The sequence below is a fragment of the Sciurus carolinensis genome, chromosome 5 (assembly GCF_902686445.1).
Source record: "Sciurus carolinensis chromosome 5, mSciCar1.2, whole genome shotgun sequence".
Lineage (NCBI taxonomy): Eukaryota > Metazoa > Chordata > Mammalia > Rodentia > Sciuridae > Sciurus > Sciurus carolinensis.
In genome coordinates this window covers 37923133-37936307 of record NC_062217.1, presented here as the reverse complement: position 1 = coordinate 37936307, position 13175 = coordinate 37923133, and the positions used below count along the sequence as shown (strand labels likewise).

Here is a 13175-nt window from a genome sequence, read left to right as displayed (position 1 = left end):
GCATTAATCCCACCAGGGCAAAACTGAGTAGTTAAGATGTTTTTGATTTATTTTTGCCCCTGAACATGGACAGCGACCTTCTTAGGCATCTGCCTGATTCCAGTGTTTTTTTCCCCCCCGGGATTACCATTTTTATTTTAGAAAGGAAAGTTTTTCTTCAAAAACATTGAGGTGAACTTAAAATTATTCAGAAAAATTAAGGTTGTTTATCATGTTAGTTTACTGCATTTTTTAAATTACCTTTTCTCTAGTGTCGTTTGTATAATTTGAGGGTTTTTTTTTTAATTCCTACTCATTCTTTGATTAGATAATTTCTGAGGTACCCAAACTCTGGGGATTTTTTTTTTTTTTTTTTAAATGGACCAGGTATGTTCTCAAGTTTATAGGTTGGGCTTTTCAAGAATATAAACTATTGTGAAAGCTTTAAAATTGTTAACTTGTATATGATGTTACTTTGAGTTTCTCTTTTTGTTTAACTCACTGTACTAAGGGTTTTTCCCCCCATCAATCCAGAAATAGGCAACAAGAAATATTACAAGTATAGCAAAGAGAAGACATTGAAGTGGCTGGAAAAAAAGGTATAGTACCTCTCTAGTGCCTTGTGATTTTTTTTTAAATGTGTTTATTAAAAAAAAAAGTACACATATTAAAAATATTTAGATAAGGCAATGAGATTGAATTCAAAGACCATCCTGTATATGTAATAAAAATGGTAAAACTGTATAAAGATATACAAGATTGAAAAGAAACGGTGTTTTCTTTTGACCTGAATCCTCATTTCTCCCTGGTCCTGAATGAAAGTATTTCTTGCTGTTGATTAGTACAGATTTGAATATTCCAAGTCAGACAATACCAAGCTTGATTCTCTTCGCTGGTATTAACTGCACAGGTATCTCCAGGGTGATGTTGCTCACGTAGCCAGGCAAGAGATGGCAGGAGAAAGGTATTCAGACCTTAGACAATGTCCACTCTAAGTATCCAAATACTGAAGACAGAAACCTTATGTCTTAGTGATTTTGATCTAATACAAGGTCCAGGGCAGTATTTTTCAAATTGATTTAATACATCACAACCAGTATTTCTCTTGGAATGGAGCAGGACAAAGTGAATTAGGGTAGAACAGAATGGATTCATATGTAGCACAGAGTATGAGTAAATGTTAAGGAGTACTGTATGAAATGTATATTTGTGTGTGTGTTTGATCTTGAATTGCTGTATATTTCTTACTATGGGTTGTAGTTAGAAAAAAAAAAAAAACTTTGAAAGCCACTGGTCTAAAGAAAGTATCATGTACTTTGCATTAATAATCAGTGGAGCTGGGCATGGTGGCGCATGCCTGTAATCCCAGCAACTCGGGAGGCTGAGGCAAGAGGATTGTGAGTCCAAAGCCAGCCTCAGCAATGGCGAAGGACTAAGCAATTCAGTGAGACTCTATCTCTGAATAAATACAGAATAGGACTGGGATGTAGCTTAGTGGTTGAGTGCCCCTGAGTTTAATCCCCAGTACCCAAAAGAAAAAGAATCAATGGATACCAGTAGTTATAATTCTGTTTGCTAAGGTTCCCTTGGATCCTACGTGTGAAAGCCATGTTTGTTTGTTGGACTATATCACTGAGCACATTGGGAATCTGGAAACATGCAAATGAACACTGTAGAGTTAATCAGGCTCCAGGTGTACAAAGTAATAAAAATTTAGTAAGTAGCACCAAGTTCCTCTTGCCACGTGCTATATTATAGCAGTATTGTATATAGGTGAAAATGCTGAGCAAAATCTTGGCATTTCATTTTTGCTCTTAGCAAATGATAATGACGTGACCAGTAAAGTGAAGTTTATGTTTACTGATCAAGTTTCCTAAGAAGTGGGATATTTTATATTTTTTTGTTCTGTCTAGAAATTACTTATAAGCTTTGTACCAGGTTCACTTCTAAGGACTTTACATGCTTAACTCATTCAGTCTCACAGCAGTTCCATGGGATGAATACTTTTTATGCCTGTTACACAGATAGAAGCACAAATAGGTTAAGTGATTGGTCAAAGAGCAAACCAAAGGAGCTTGTTTCCAGAGTCGGCACTTTCAGTCACCACAGTACGTTGCTTCTCATATTGTGTGGGCTCAGGAAGTCCACATATTGAGATCATCCTGAAATGTTGCTGCTCTCAGCCTCTCTCCAAGTATGCAGAATTCAGTGGAGCTATTGCTAGGTTCTCAAACACTTCTTCCCAGATCTTAAAGGGATTGAGGGCCATCTGAAAGTCATGAATTTATAAAGTTGAAGATCCCCCAATTTCTCCCCTTACTGTTGCTTTGTAGGTTAATCAAACTGTGGCAGCCTTAAAAACCAATAATGTCAACGTTAATGCTCGGGTGCAGTCATCTGCATTTTTCTCTTGTGACCAGGTTTTGGACAGCAAAGAAGGTAAGTAAACCAGTTCATCAGAAATAATTTTTGTCTGAGTAAGTTGCTTATGTGCAAATGCATATCTAAGAATTTAAAGCTCTTTAATGTCACTGAAGCTCCATATTCTCTACAGTGTTCTCATAGAGCTTAGGGCAGTTGTGCATGGTATTTCAGAATCAAATGCTGTTTCTAACATAGATCAGTTCTGTTGCTGAGTGGTACTTGAATCATTCATTCAGCATATAATTATTTTGTACCAATAGTAATAGCAACCCTAAGAACCCTGGCTGTCATTTATTAAGGATATATTATGTTCCAGAGCCTAGGTTGCTAGCATACAAACATTGTCTCCTGATCATCCCAGAAAGTCCTGAAAGTCAAGGCTCAGTCCAGTTACCCAGCAGCAAATGACAAAACTGAACTACTGGTGGAGCTTATCCAACTCTTAAGCTCACACTTTTTGCCTTTTTCTTGTACCTTTCCTCTGGCACAGGGTTTCTAGTGAGCTGCTTCTTTTTGCATCTTATTCCTATGAAGCATAATTCCTAAGATAGCTCTCAGTGTTTTGATTTTAGATGAAAAATGACTCACTTATCTTTTAGATTATTAAGGTATTACATTCTTTTGCTTTTTTCAGTATAGCGTATGTGTATGTGCATTTTTTAAAAAATAAAAATAATTATATAATACAATTACCATTCTGAAAGGATGAGATGGAAATTATTCTGACCTTTAGCTTCAAGGTTCTGTGTTCCCTTGTTCTGGGTATACAACTTCTAATATCTCACTTTAGCCATTAAAAAAATTAACATGAGAAACAGTGACCTTTTTTGATGGATTATTCAGACAGTCTTTGATTTGCAGAAATATGTTTTATAACTCATTGCTCATAGAGACATAGCTGGCCATTGCCATTCTGGGGGTGGTGAACAGCATGCCTTCCATACCAAATTCATGAACTGTCAGTGTCTTTAATTGGCCTTGACAGAAGAAGGGGAAGGAGTGAACCACATGGGGAGATGGATGGAGGCTGACCAGTGGAGCCATATATACATATATAGTGTTTATTTTGTTTTGTTTTGTTTTTGTTTTTGTTTTTTGGTAGGAAAAGGGATGTTACAGGGTTTTTTTTGTTGTTGTTGTTTTTTTTTTTTTTTTTTTTTTTTTTTTTTTTTTTTTTTTGCGGTGCTGGGGATCAAACCCAGGGCCTTGTGCTTGCAAGGCAAGCTCTTTACCAACTGAGCTATCTCCCCAGCCCTGTTACAGGGTTTTTTAGACAGATCTTCTTACTTTAAAAATTGATGACTGTGGTCTCAGAGAGGTGGATGCCTTATCCTAGCTGATAAGTAAGGTCTTATGCTCTGAGTCCAGGGCTTTCACCAAGACTTTACATCTAAGTTTCTGGGCTTGGTTGTGTTGCTGTCTAATGTTCCAGCCATAAAATAAGCTTTACATTTCTTAGCATGGGGTATGTATGGTACCAGAAGCAGAGAATAACCTGTAAGCTGACTTTCTTAAGATAGTTTTCTTTGTCTCTTCAAGAGTAACTGTATAAGTTACTAGCCCAGAATCACAAGCACATTTTAAGAAGGATCCAATGATAACTTTCTGTTCTACATCAACCATGAAAATCTCCTACTACAGATTTTCGAGATCAGTTAACTACCAGACGGCAGTCATTTACTGAGTAATACTAGGGTACATTGTTCCTTTATCTCGAAGGCAGAAAAGAAGGGAAGAAAGGAAGCAAGTGAACATCTCTGCAGCAGACCCAGGCTTTGCTTTTGATAGTTCATATCCCCCCGTGGTTATCCCATTTCCTGATAAAGTTTGATTGCCCCATATAATCTGTATATAGTGCTGAGTTAAGGAGCAGCATTTAGAAACAAATTTTATTGTCTGTTTTTAATCAATGGCAGAGCTGCATTTTAGTACTACAATTCCAGATATTCTAGAACTAATGATTATATTCTGCTGTGTGAGTTGTTTTTCAGTTTTTAAAAGGCATTTTATTAGTTTAGAAGTATATGTAATGTTCAAAGTTCTTATGAGGCTAATATCTAACAGATAAGTCATAAGTTAACTTATATTTTATTTACCTTAAATGAGTATTCTCACTACTATTCAATGATTAATCACTTGGAGCAGACTTAGAAAAGATTAGCTTTAGAAAAAAGAGACTAATATTTTGTATTATTACAACTGATTTTTAAATTTTATTTATATTCAAGGACTTCAACTAACAAAGCAACCCCGAGTTTTTGCTTTTTGTATTGTTAAATTTAGTAGGTATTATATATTATATTATTATATCTTTGGTATCATACTGTGTTGTATCTCATCCATCATGTCTCTGCTCTGACACATAGTATTAGTATCACCATTTACCAACAAGGAAGCTGAGGTTAGAGCCTAATTGAGTTTCCTAAGTTCAGATAGACTAAGAATTTGAACTGTGATCAATTTGACTATAAAACCACCATAATTATTCCTAATTATCTTCTTTCACTCTCTTTCATTTCTTTCAGAGGATTATATTCGTTATGCCCATGGTCTGGTATCTGATTACATCCCTAAAGAATTAAGTGGTGACTTATCTAAATATTTAAAGTAAGTGTTGGTATAATCCTAATTAACAAGTACCTTTGTGCTTCTTGGTTTCCCCAGCAACAGGTTTCTCTATGGCATATCATGTAACTGTGTAATAAGAGATTATTCTTGAGCTTTGTCATATACTATATGGAGTGGAGAGGATTTATAACAGATATCGATTGGAACAAACTGATGTGGTGGAAACTGATTGCAGCAACTAGCGGGTTTGGGGATTGGAATTATTGCTTTTTATGTTAGAGGACAAAAATGTTTAAAGTTTTATCCCCAGTGAGACTTAACTAACTTGGTTCTTTATGATCGTTTTAAGAGAAAGAGGGGAGAGGAAAGGGTAGATGCCTTGTAGAATATTTTTGAAGATTGCATTTAAAGATTTTATACCATTTTCACTATTATTAGATGTTCACTAAGTGCCTTCATAATGCTGAGTACTTCAAACTGAAAGTCACATGAAAAACAATCTCTGTCCTTGAGGAATGGAAGAATAATTTTAAGAATGACTTGATTTATATTCCTTTCTTTATAAACATCTTTACTATAATATAAAGAAAATACTTTTGTTGAAGAAATGTGCTTATTTTCAAGATTTTAGCAATTAGTAAGAGCTTATTGTGTGGATGATTTAATAGTTTTTCCTGATCCTTATTAAATGCTTTTTCTTCTTTAATCCATAATAGGGAATAATATAGTTTTTTTTAAATCCATAATAGATAATGATAGAGTTGGGTTTTTTTGTTTGTTTGTTTGTTTTTTAGCAAATTCCACAGGTCCCACTTTAAAATAGTCAGTGAAAATTGGTCCCTTTACTAAAGTATCTTGAAAACTTGTTTTAAATTGATAGCCATCCTTCTGTTTAACATTTCCTGGGATTTTGTGGATGCTTGTCTTACTAGAGACTGCATCTTTGTATTCCATTATTTGTTTAGATTTTTTTTTTCTTTCCATTAAAATTTCAAGTTTGGGTTAAAGACTTTGGCAGAGGATTATGCCAGGTAAACTTCTCTTTAATGGGAGAAAAGGTAAAGTTTGTGTGGCTTTTGTCAACTGTTAAAATGATTGTCACTTTTAAATAAATGCTAACATCATAATTTATGAAGAAAAAACACTCTAGTGCCAAAACTCTAATCTGTGGAGGCCAACAAAAACCAATTGTGTTTCAACAAATGGGTTCAGGGTTTTTCTGTTTTTCGGTTTAAACAGCTTCAACATAAGGAATTAAGTATCAAAATGAAGATGCGTTGATTTAGAGAGATTCCATTCTTTATTCTGAGGTGATTGAACAGGAGGATCTGTAGTGGCAAAACTATATGAAAAGTAGGACTCACTAACTCTTATGTTGGCCCGGCCTCTATTTGCCTATGAAAACTTATGACTGTGATCTTTTTTTAACTTCGTTAGGCTTCCAGAACTTTCAGCTTCATTGCCAAACCCTCCATCAAAGGTAAGGAACTATGACCAAGATTTTTGAGTGTAATTTGTTTTACTATGTATTAAAGCATACAAAATTCATCTTGCATGGAGTGGTAAAACATAGAATATATATTCCATCAGTATTTTTAATTATCATAGATTTTACCCAAATGTGAAAACCAAGTTCATTTTAGAAGGTACCACTATAAAAATATTATAGATATATAATTAAAATGAAGACTTCTTGATTAAGCTAGACCATTTGATTAATTTCATTAATGACCCAGAACGATATAACTAAAACTCATTTTGCCAAATCTAATTGCAACTGGCCCAGAGCTTCATAGAGCATGAGTTTTATAGCACAAAGATGAACAAGGAGAACCATGTTTCTAGTCTGAATCTGAAATGATGTCATCTGTTAGTGGGAATCCTTTTCCTCTTCCAAACATTCTCAAACTGCTCTCCCCAGCTTCTCTATAGCTTGTTTATTTCCCAGATCCACAGACTAGAAAAGCTAGTCATAATCCACACCTACTCTGTAGCATCCCTTAGTCTAAGCCAAATCTCAGCTGAGTAAGTGCGACTCTGAGGCCGGAGAATAAACAGAAACACTGCTGTTCAATGAGATCATTCTCCAGCCGCAGAGGAAGTGTGCCTTCAGAATGTGCAGTGGTCACCTCTCAGATGCAAAACAACTTTTCTTTCCCGGTACATGCAGTGAGCTGGCCTTGGTAGTTAGCATGCTCAGGAATTTTTTTCCTACCATGTTCTGTTTGGAGGTGGGGTTAGCAGTTTAAAAAACTGCTTTTGTTGAGCTTACTTGGATTGAAAATTGGAAGTGTATTCGTGTTTATTTGGGGCCACGTTCAGCGGTTGTCAGAGAAGGGGCATCTTTTGCCCCCTTGAAGAAGAGCACTGGGCAGAAGTCAGTTGCTGTAAGACCTAAGGACATCCTAGGTCAGACAATGCTTCTTCCAGTGCAGTAGTCAGTCTCTGCAGTATCCAGGGGACAGAGTGAAGTAATTGTCTTGTTCTACCTAAGAAGATAGGTGCTCTGAAAGTGTTTCTTGTTTCTCTGCCTCAAAAAACAAAGTGCATTCCTTTCTCCCACATATCTATCTTCCTTAGAAACTGATATAATTTATGAATTGACCTAAACTAAGTCTTGAAAGTGCTAGCTTTTGATACCTTCTAGAGTAATGTAACTCATAAGTTTATTCTCTGTTCCATTTTTCTGTTTCTTATTTTAATTTCCAAAATTTAAGTCGTTTGTGGTTTTGTCATTTTTGATTTAAATCTAGGGTCAGCAAACTTTTTCTGTGAAGGTTATACAGTAAATATCTCAGCTCCCTGAAGCATACAGTCTCTGTTACAGCCCAGTGACTGTGTTGTTGTAGGGAGGAAACAGCTATAGAAAATACATAAATGATTAGTATGACCAGGTTCCAATAAAATTGTATTTATGAAACCCAGGACCAGCTGGATTTGGCCTGTGGGCCATAGTTTGCCAAGCTCTGATTCAGATCTCAGCATCTTGTCCTTCCTAAGCCTCAACCTTATCTCCTGGATGAGGTATGCACATTACAAACTGGACTGGATAATGTACCACAGTTTAAGCAAGCATAGACTATGTCTTCAGCTAGCATTCCTGTCTGTGCCAAGAATTCAATTGATTTTTTATAGCAGTATGTGTGATCATTTTCAGGAAATACTTCCCAGCAGCCACCAGGCATCCTTGTGTCAGTTGGAATGGACAGCAGGGAGCCTGCCATCAAAATTAGTTTTGCCTCATTTTCCCTTACTGTCATATCTCTGCTTTTGTTGAGCTCAGCTTCCTACCCTCCTCCCCTGCAATCTTTTGAATTTGTCACTATCAGCTAGCAAAGTTGGGTGTCACCAGTGGGTTTAGAGATGTTCCCAAGTTCCTTTTTGCAAATCTTTTTTAATAGTGAGAAGACCAGGCCTAACAAATCCTCATGTTACTCTGGTGTATGTTCTTTTCTTCCCAGATTTGCACCCATTTAGTCACATCCTTATTAGTACTGTCTTTCTGAGCTACTTGTCCATTTCTGCTGAAATATCCTGTCACTCCATAGTGATTGGGTATTTTAAATAACAAAACTTCACCATTAATGTTTTTTTCCAACATATTCAACAATGTGCTGGGAATAACAAAAGCTAGTTATGTGCAGAGAGGTACCACAATAATTTTTATTTTTTTTAAAGAAGAACCTATAACTCACATTGTTTGGTTGTGAGCTTTTAAAACACTTGATTGAAATCATTTTGCTTATTAAATGTTTTATATTCCAGTGGCAGTGAGATAGGTAAATTGAGGGTTACAGAGAGTACTGAGTCTCAGCAAAGGCATGCCTGTGAAACCATTGACTTGTTACAGAACAAACAACTCGTGAGAAAATCTACCTGCATTCTGTCGCCTTAAGCCCTGACCACCACTTACTAATTAACCAGTAAAACAACAGCAAAGACATTGTGACAGGCTAGCTCCAAGGTGACCAGAGGAACACACAATTCCATGTAGCATGCTCATCGGGGACTTTGACCAAGATGTGACCAAAAACCTCCCCACCGCCCCCCATTGTAATAGTAAAACCCACGGAGGAGATATGAGCTGCTAATCAAGTGACTGGTTTCTACTTGGACTTCCCACATTCCCTTATGTCCACAGATATGTGATGATCACTCAGCATATGATATAGTAATGTTGGCAGTATATGCAGGGAGGCTTGCCCAGGGCTCTCTGCAGTCGCCTGGCACTCCCTTTCCTGTGTGTGTACTTTCCCTTTTTAATAAATCTCCTGCTCTGCTATTCATACCAAATGTATCCTTAAATTCTTTTCTGTGACATAGTCAATAATCTGCAAGGTCCAGGTAGAGGTGTCCTCTACTACTGGAGATCTCTTGGACCTTTGTATAAGTAGCATTGCTCTGGTGAGCCCTCCAGGAGGTAAACTGGTGAGAACCGACCCCCAGTGAGTGACCTGACATGTTTTTCTTGCACTCTTAAGAAAGTGCAGCTGTTTTTTTTCCTTCCCCATGAACATAATCTCAACCTTCCTATCTGGTTGTGGCTCCCCTGTTCAGCACTAGTTCGTTATATTAAGCAGATCCAAGGACCACACAGGTGACTTCTAACATCATCCTGTGGGTTTAGGAAGTACCATGCCACATTGAATGGGAATCCATTGGCGCTCTCTCTCTCTCTCTCTCTCTCGCTCTCTTTCTCTCTTTCTTACTCTCCCTCTGAAATATCTGCAGATTCCTTTCCTCTGGGTTTAGGGCAACACGAGTGTCAGATCATAAAGATATCAAAGATAAGAGGCACTGGGTTAGGTGGATCTTAACAAACTCATCTGGGGAGACACTCATAAGGGCTGATCACTCAGTATCTTCAGCACCCTCATGTTTCCTAAAACATGTAGGTCACACCTGAGACACAGCAGAGGAAATTCACGTTGGGGGTGACAGCCTCAGAGGCGACCTCCAAAATCAACACAGTAATCCAAACCTTGCAGAATCCCTGCATAATGAAGAGGACGGTAGGCATTCTTCCCTTCCAGCCTTGCTCTTTGTATTCATTCACTTTTTTTTCTTTGCTGTGGAAACCTGAATTCTTGCATCATTTCCAGGCACTGGTAAATTTCCTACTGGGTCGCTCTGCCACCCTTTTACAGTACCTCCATCATTGCTGCTTGTTGTGTTCATCTGTTACTGATTATCCTCTGTGTGATCTGGGATTTGGGTGATCATGGTATCTAGAGACCCTCCTTTAAGGCTTTCTTTGATTCTTTTTCATAATCTTTCCAACTGCCAAACTCCTTTGTACCAGCAACCCAGATGCTCTGTTCCCCTTTTGGTATAAGTGCAAACCCCAGAATCACTTGTTTTTTGATCATAAAATATATACTGTTCATATGCTCTGGGCTTGTGGGAGAGATGTGGATTATGAGATTTGAGACAGTTCACAAAAAGGTCCTATGGTCATCTTAAGCCTTATCCTTGATAGGCTCATGGGCCAATAAAAGAAATGTGAACCATTTTTTCATCATTAATGACATCCTCAGAGCTCTGTAGATCTTTCTTCTTTTCTTTTTTGTACCAGGGATTAAACCCAGGGATGCTTAACCACAGTGCCACATCCACAGCCCATTTTTAAATTTATTTATTTATTTATTTTTATTTTGAGACAGGGTCTCACTAAGTTGCTGAGGCTGACTTTGAACATGTGATTCTCTTGCCTCAGCCTCCCAAGCTGCTGGGATTATAGGTGTGCACCACCAAGCCTGGCTTCCAGAGTCCTATCTGTCTCTTCTTATATAGGACTTCAAGCAGACTTGAAGGATCCTGGGGCTCCAAGGATAAGGATGACTAGCAGCAAAGGTGTCAGTTGGAGACAAGGATATCTAACTTTTCTGTCATAAGACACCAGTTAAGATGATATAAGTTCATACCTAGTGGACAGGACTTTGTTTATTTCAATTTCTCTTTTCTTTTTCCAGAGCAGAGGGGCATATTCATCACTAAGCAAGATAATGATACCTCTCCAAATGGATAATACCTCATCTGTGCCCACCGATTCTCCTTTGGGCTGCATCTTAAATAACTGTGATGCCTTTAAGGCTGATAGTATAAATAAAAGCAGACTAACTTTTCTTTGCAACATGGTATGGCCTCAATACAAATTGGAAAGTTGGGAAGTTTGGCCAGAAAATGGGACCTTAAAACTTAACACCATCTTGTAACTGGATCTCTTTTGCAAACGAGGACCAGGACCCAAAACTTGAGGGTCTCTGTAAGTTACATAATGCCCATTTTCCTTTAACTGAAGTCCAGGAAGAGAGTGCTCCTCTAGAGGATGTACTTTGAGCAGTGGCCCTAGAATGCCATGTGTGCCTCCCCTTCAGTTACAAGCAAAGGGATCTGACGAACCCATTGAAAACCTGCCACTCTCCCCAGACTAATTCCATGGGTTTCTCAGTCCATCCCATCTGGTCCACCTCTCAGCCCACCTTCTCATCAACTCACATACCCGCCTCTATCCAAGGGGAACAGCCCTTCAGGAGTAACCTGCAGCAGAACCTCTTACCTTCCTGGAGACCCCATACTCTCCAGTCTCCATCCACTCGAGGAAGTCTCAAATGGAGATGGAGAAATCACGGAAGTATATGTCGCTTTTGCTCTGTCAAACTTGGCTCAAGGCAAACAGAAGTTAGGACAATTTTCAGAGGATCCAAACTGATTTATAGATGAATTTCAGACCCTGACTCTGACCTTTAATCTCACTTGGTCTGACCTACATGTAGTATTTTCCTCCTATTGCATTCCCGAAGAAAAGGGTGGTATTTTGTGTGAAGCTTGGGCATATGCAGACAGCCTGGCTACCCAAGACTTTAACCAACCACTAGGAGATATAGCCATACCTCATAAGGACCCTAACTGGAATTATCAACCAGGACACACCAACCTTGTTAGGTGTAACCACAAGATAGCTTGTCTTATCAAAGGAATGAAAAAGTATATGGAGAAGCAAGAAAATTTTGATAATATTTGGAAGGTAAAACAGGAAAAAGATGAAAATCCTGCTTTGTTTAATTGACTGAGACCTTCCAGAAATATTCTTCTGTTGATACTAACTCTGTGGATGTGCAATTGCTATTAGGGATACTTTTCATCTACCAGGTTACCTCACACATCAAAAAAGAGATTCAAAAGGCCATGAACCAGTTCTTGTCCTTGAAGGAGCTGCAAGATTTGGCCTTTGTGGCATTCCACAGAGAATAAATGGAAGAGTTTACGAGGGCCCAGAGGAGATGACAGAAGGCTAGAGAACAAGGCTGATTAATTTCATTTGGTATGAGAAGCACCATGCAGTCTCTGGGTGAGAGGCAAATATAGTCCAGAGGGGAAAAACTGGAGACCTGACAGTTGTTTCAGGTGTGGAGAATCTGGATATTGGAGGAAAAATTGCCCTAAACAGTAACCACATCATACTGACTTTGTCCCTATGTAAAGGGGGAAGGGAACACACTGGGGAGAGACTGCCCCTGCCTCCACAGGGAAGCTGGGATGGACAGCCACTCCCATGATGACTGCTCTTGAGGACTGTGTATGCCCAAGGTTCTTATTGCCCCCATTGACCAGCTGGACATCACTCATGAAGAGTTTCAGGTGATTCTTGACATTGCAGGTAAAATTATGGAATATGGGGCTTCATATTCTGCCTTACTTGAACTTTCTAGACCACTTTCTAATCAAACCTGTATTGTGACTGGTATTGACAGAATCTCTGAAGTCAAAAGATTTATAGCATCTCTGACTCAGATTTGAAGAACTAATTATTACTCAAGTCTTCCTGGTTTTCTTGGAAGGCCCCTCTCCTCTGCTAGGGAAAGATTTTTAGGCTCTATGTATGTAACTCTTCATTTAGCACCTAAACATTCACCCCCCCTTGATTGGGGCGCTGATAACAGAACCATCTAGGGAGAGATTGGAGGTCTACCTGAGGACGTTTTGAAGGTAATGGTTCCTCAAGTTTGGGACATTAAGATACCAGGAAAGGCAATAAATGCCTAGTCAATCTTTATTTTTCGAGAAGACCCGAAGACATAGCCCCATAAACAACAATCCCCTACTAGCCTGAGGCCTGCCAAGGGTTCTAACCCCTTATCTCTATCTTAAGCATGGTATCCCCATGCAATACTCCCATTCTCCCAGTCCTAAAACCTAAGGGG

General features: G+C 38.4%; 1 protein-coding gene across 6 annotated transcripts in view; it reads left to right on the top strand.

Moving 5' to 3' along the window:
* Rnaseh2b (ribonuclease H2 subunit B) overlaps positions 1 to 13175 on the top strand; it is a 91267-nt gene that overhangs the window by 43665 nt on the left and 34427 nt on the right. For 4 of the 6 annotated variants that reach the window (XR_007108789.1, XR_007108788.1, XM_047553392.1 and 1 more), the window contains exons 6-9: positions 514 to 578; positions 2313 to 2418; positions 4929 to 5010; positions 6409 to 6451. Coding sequence is in view for 4 of the 6 variants with exons in the window: in XM_047553392.1 (XP_047409348.1) it covers positions 514 to 578; positions 2313 to 2418; positions 4929 to 5010; positions 6409 to 6451 (296 nt within the window). In the remaining 2 variants the exon portion in view is untranslated. Of the gene's footprint in view, positions 1 to 513; positions 579 to 2312; positions 2419 to 4928; positions 5011 to 6408; positions 6452 to 10943; positions 12696 to 13175 lie in introns of those variants that run through there. The other 2 variants (XM_047553389.1, XM_047553391.1) reach the window with 2 other exon arrangements.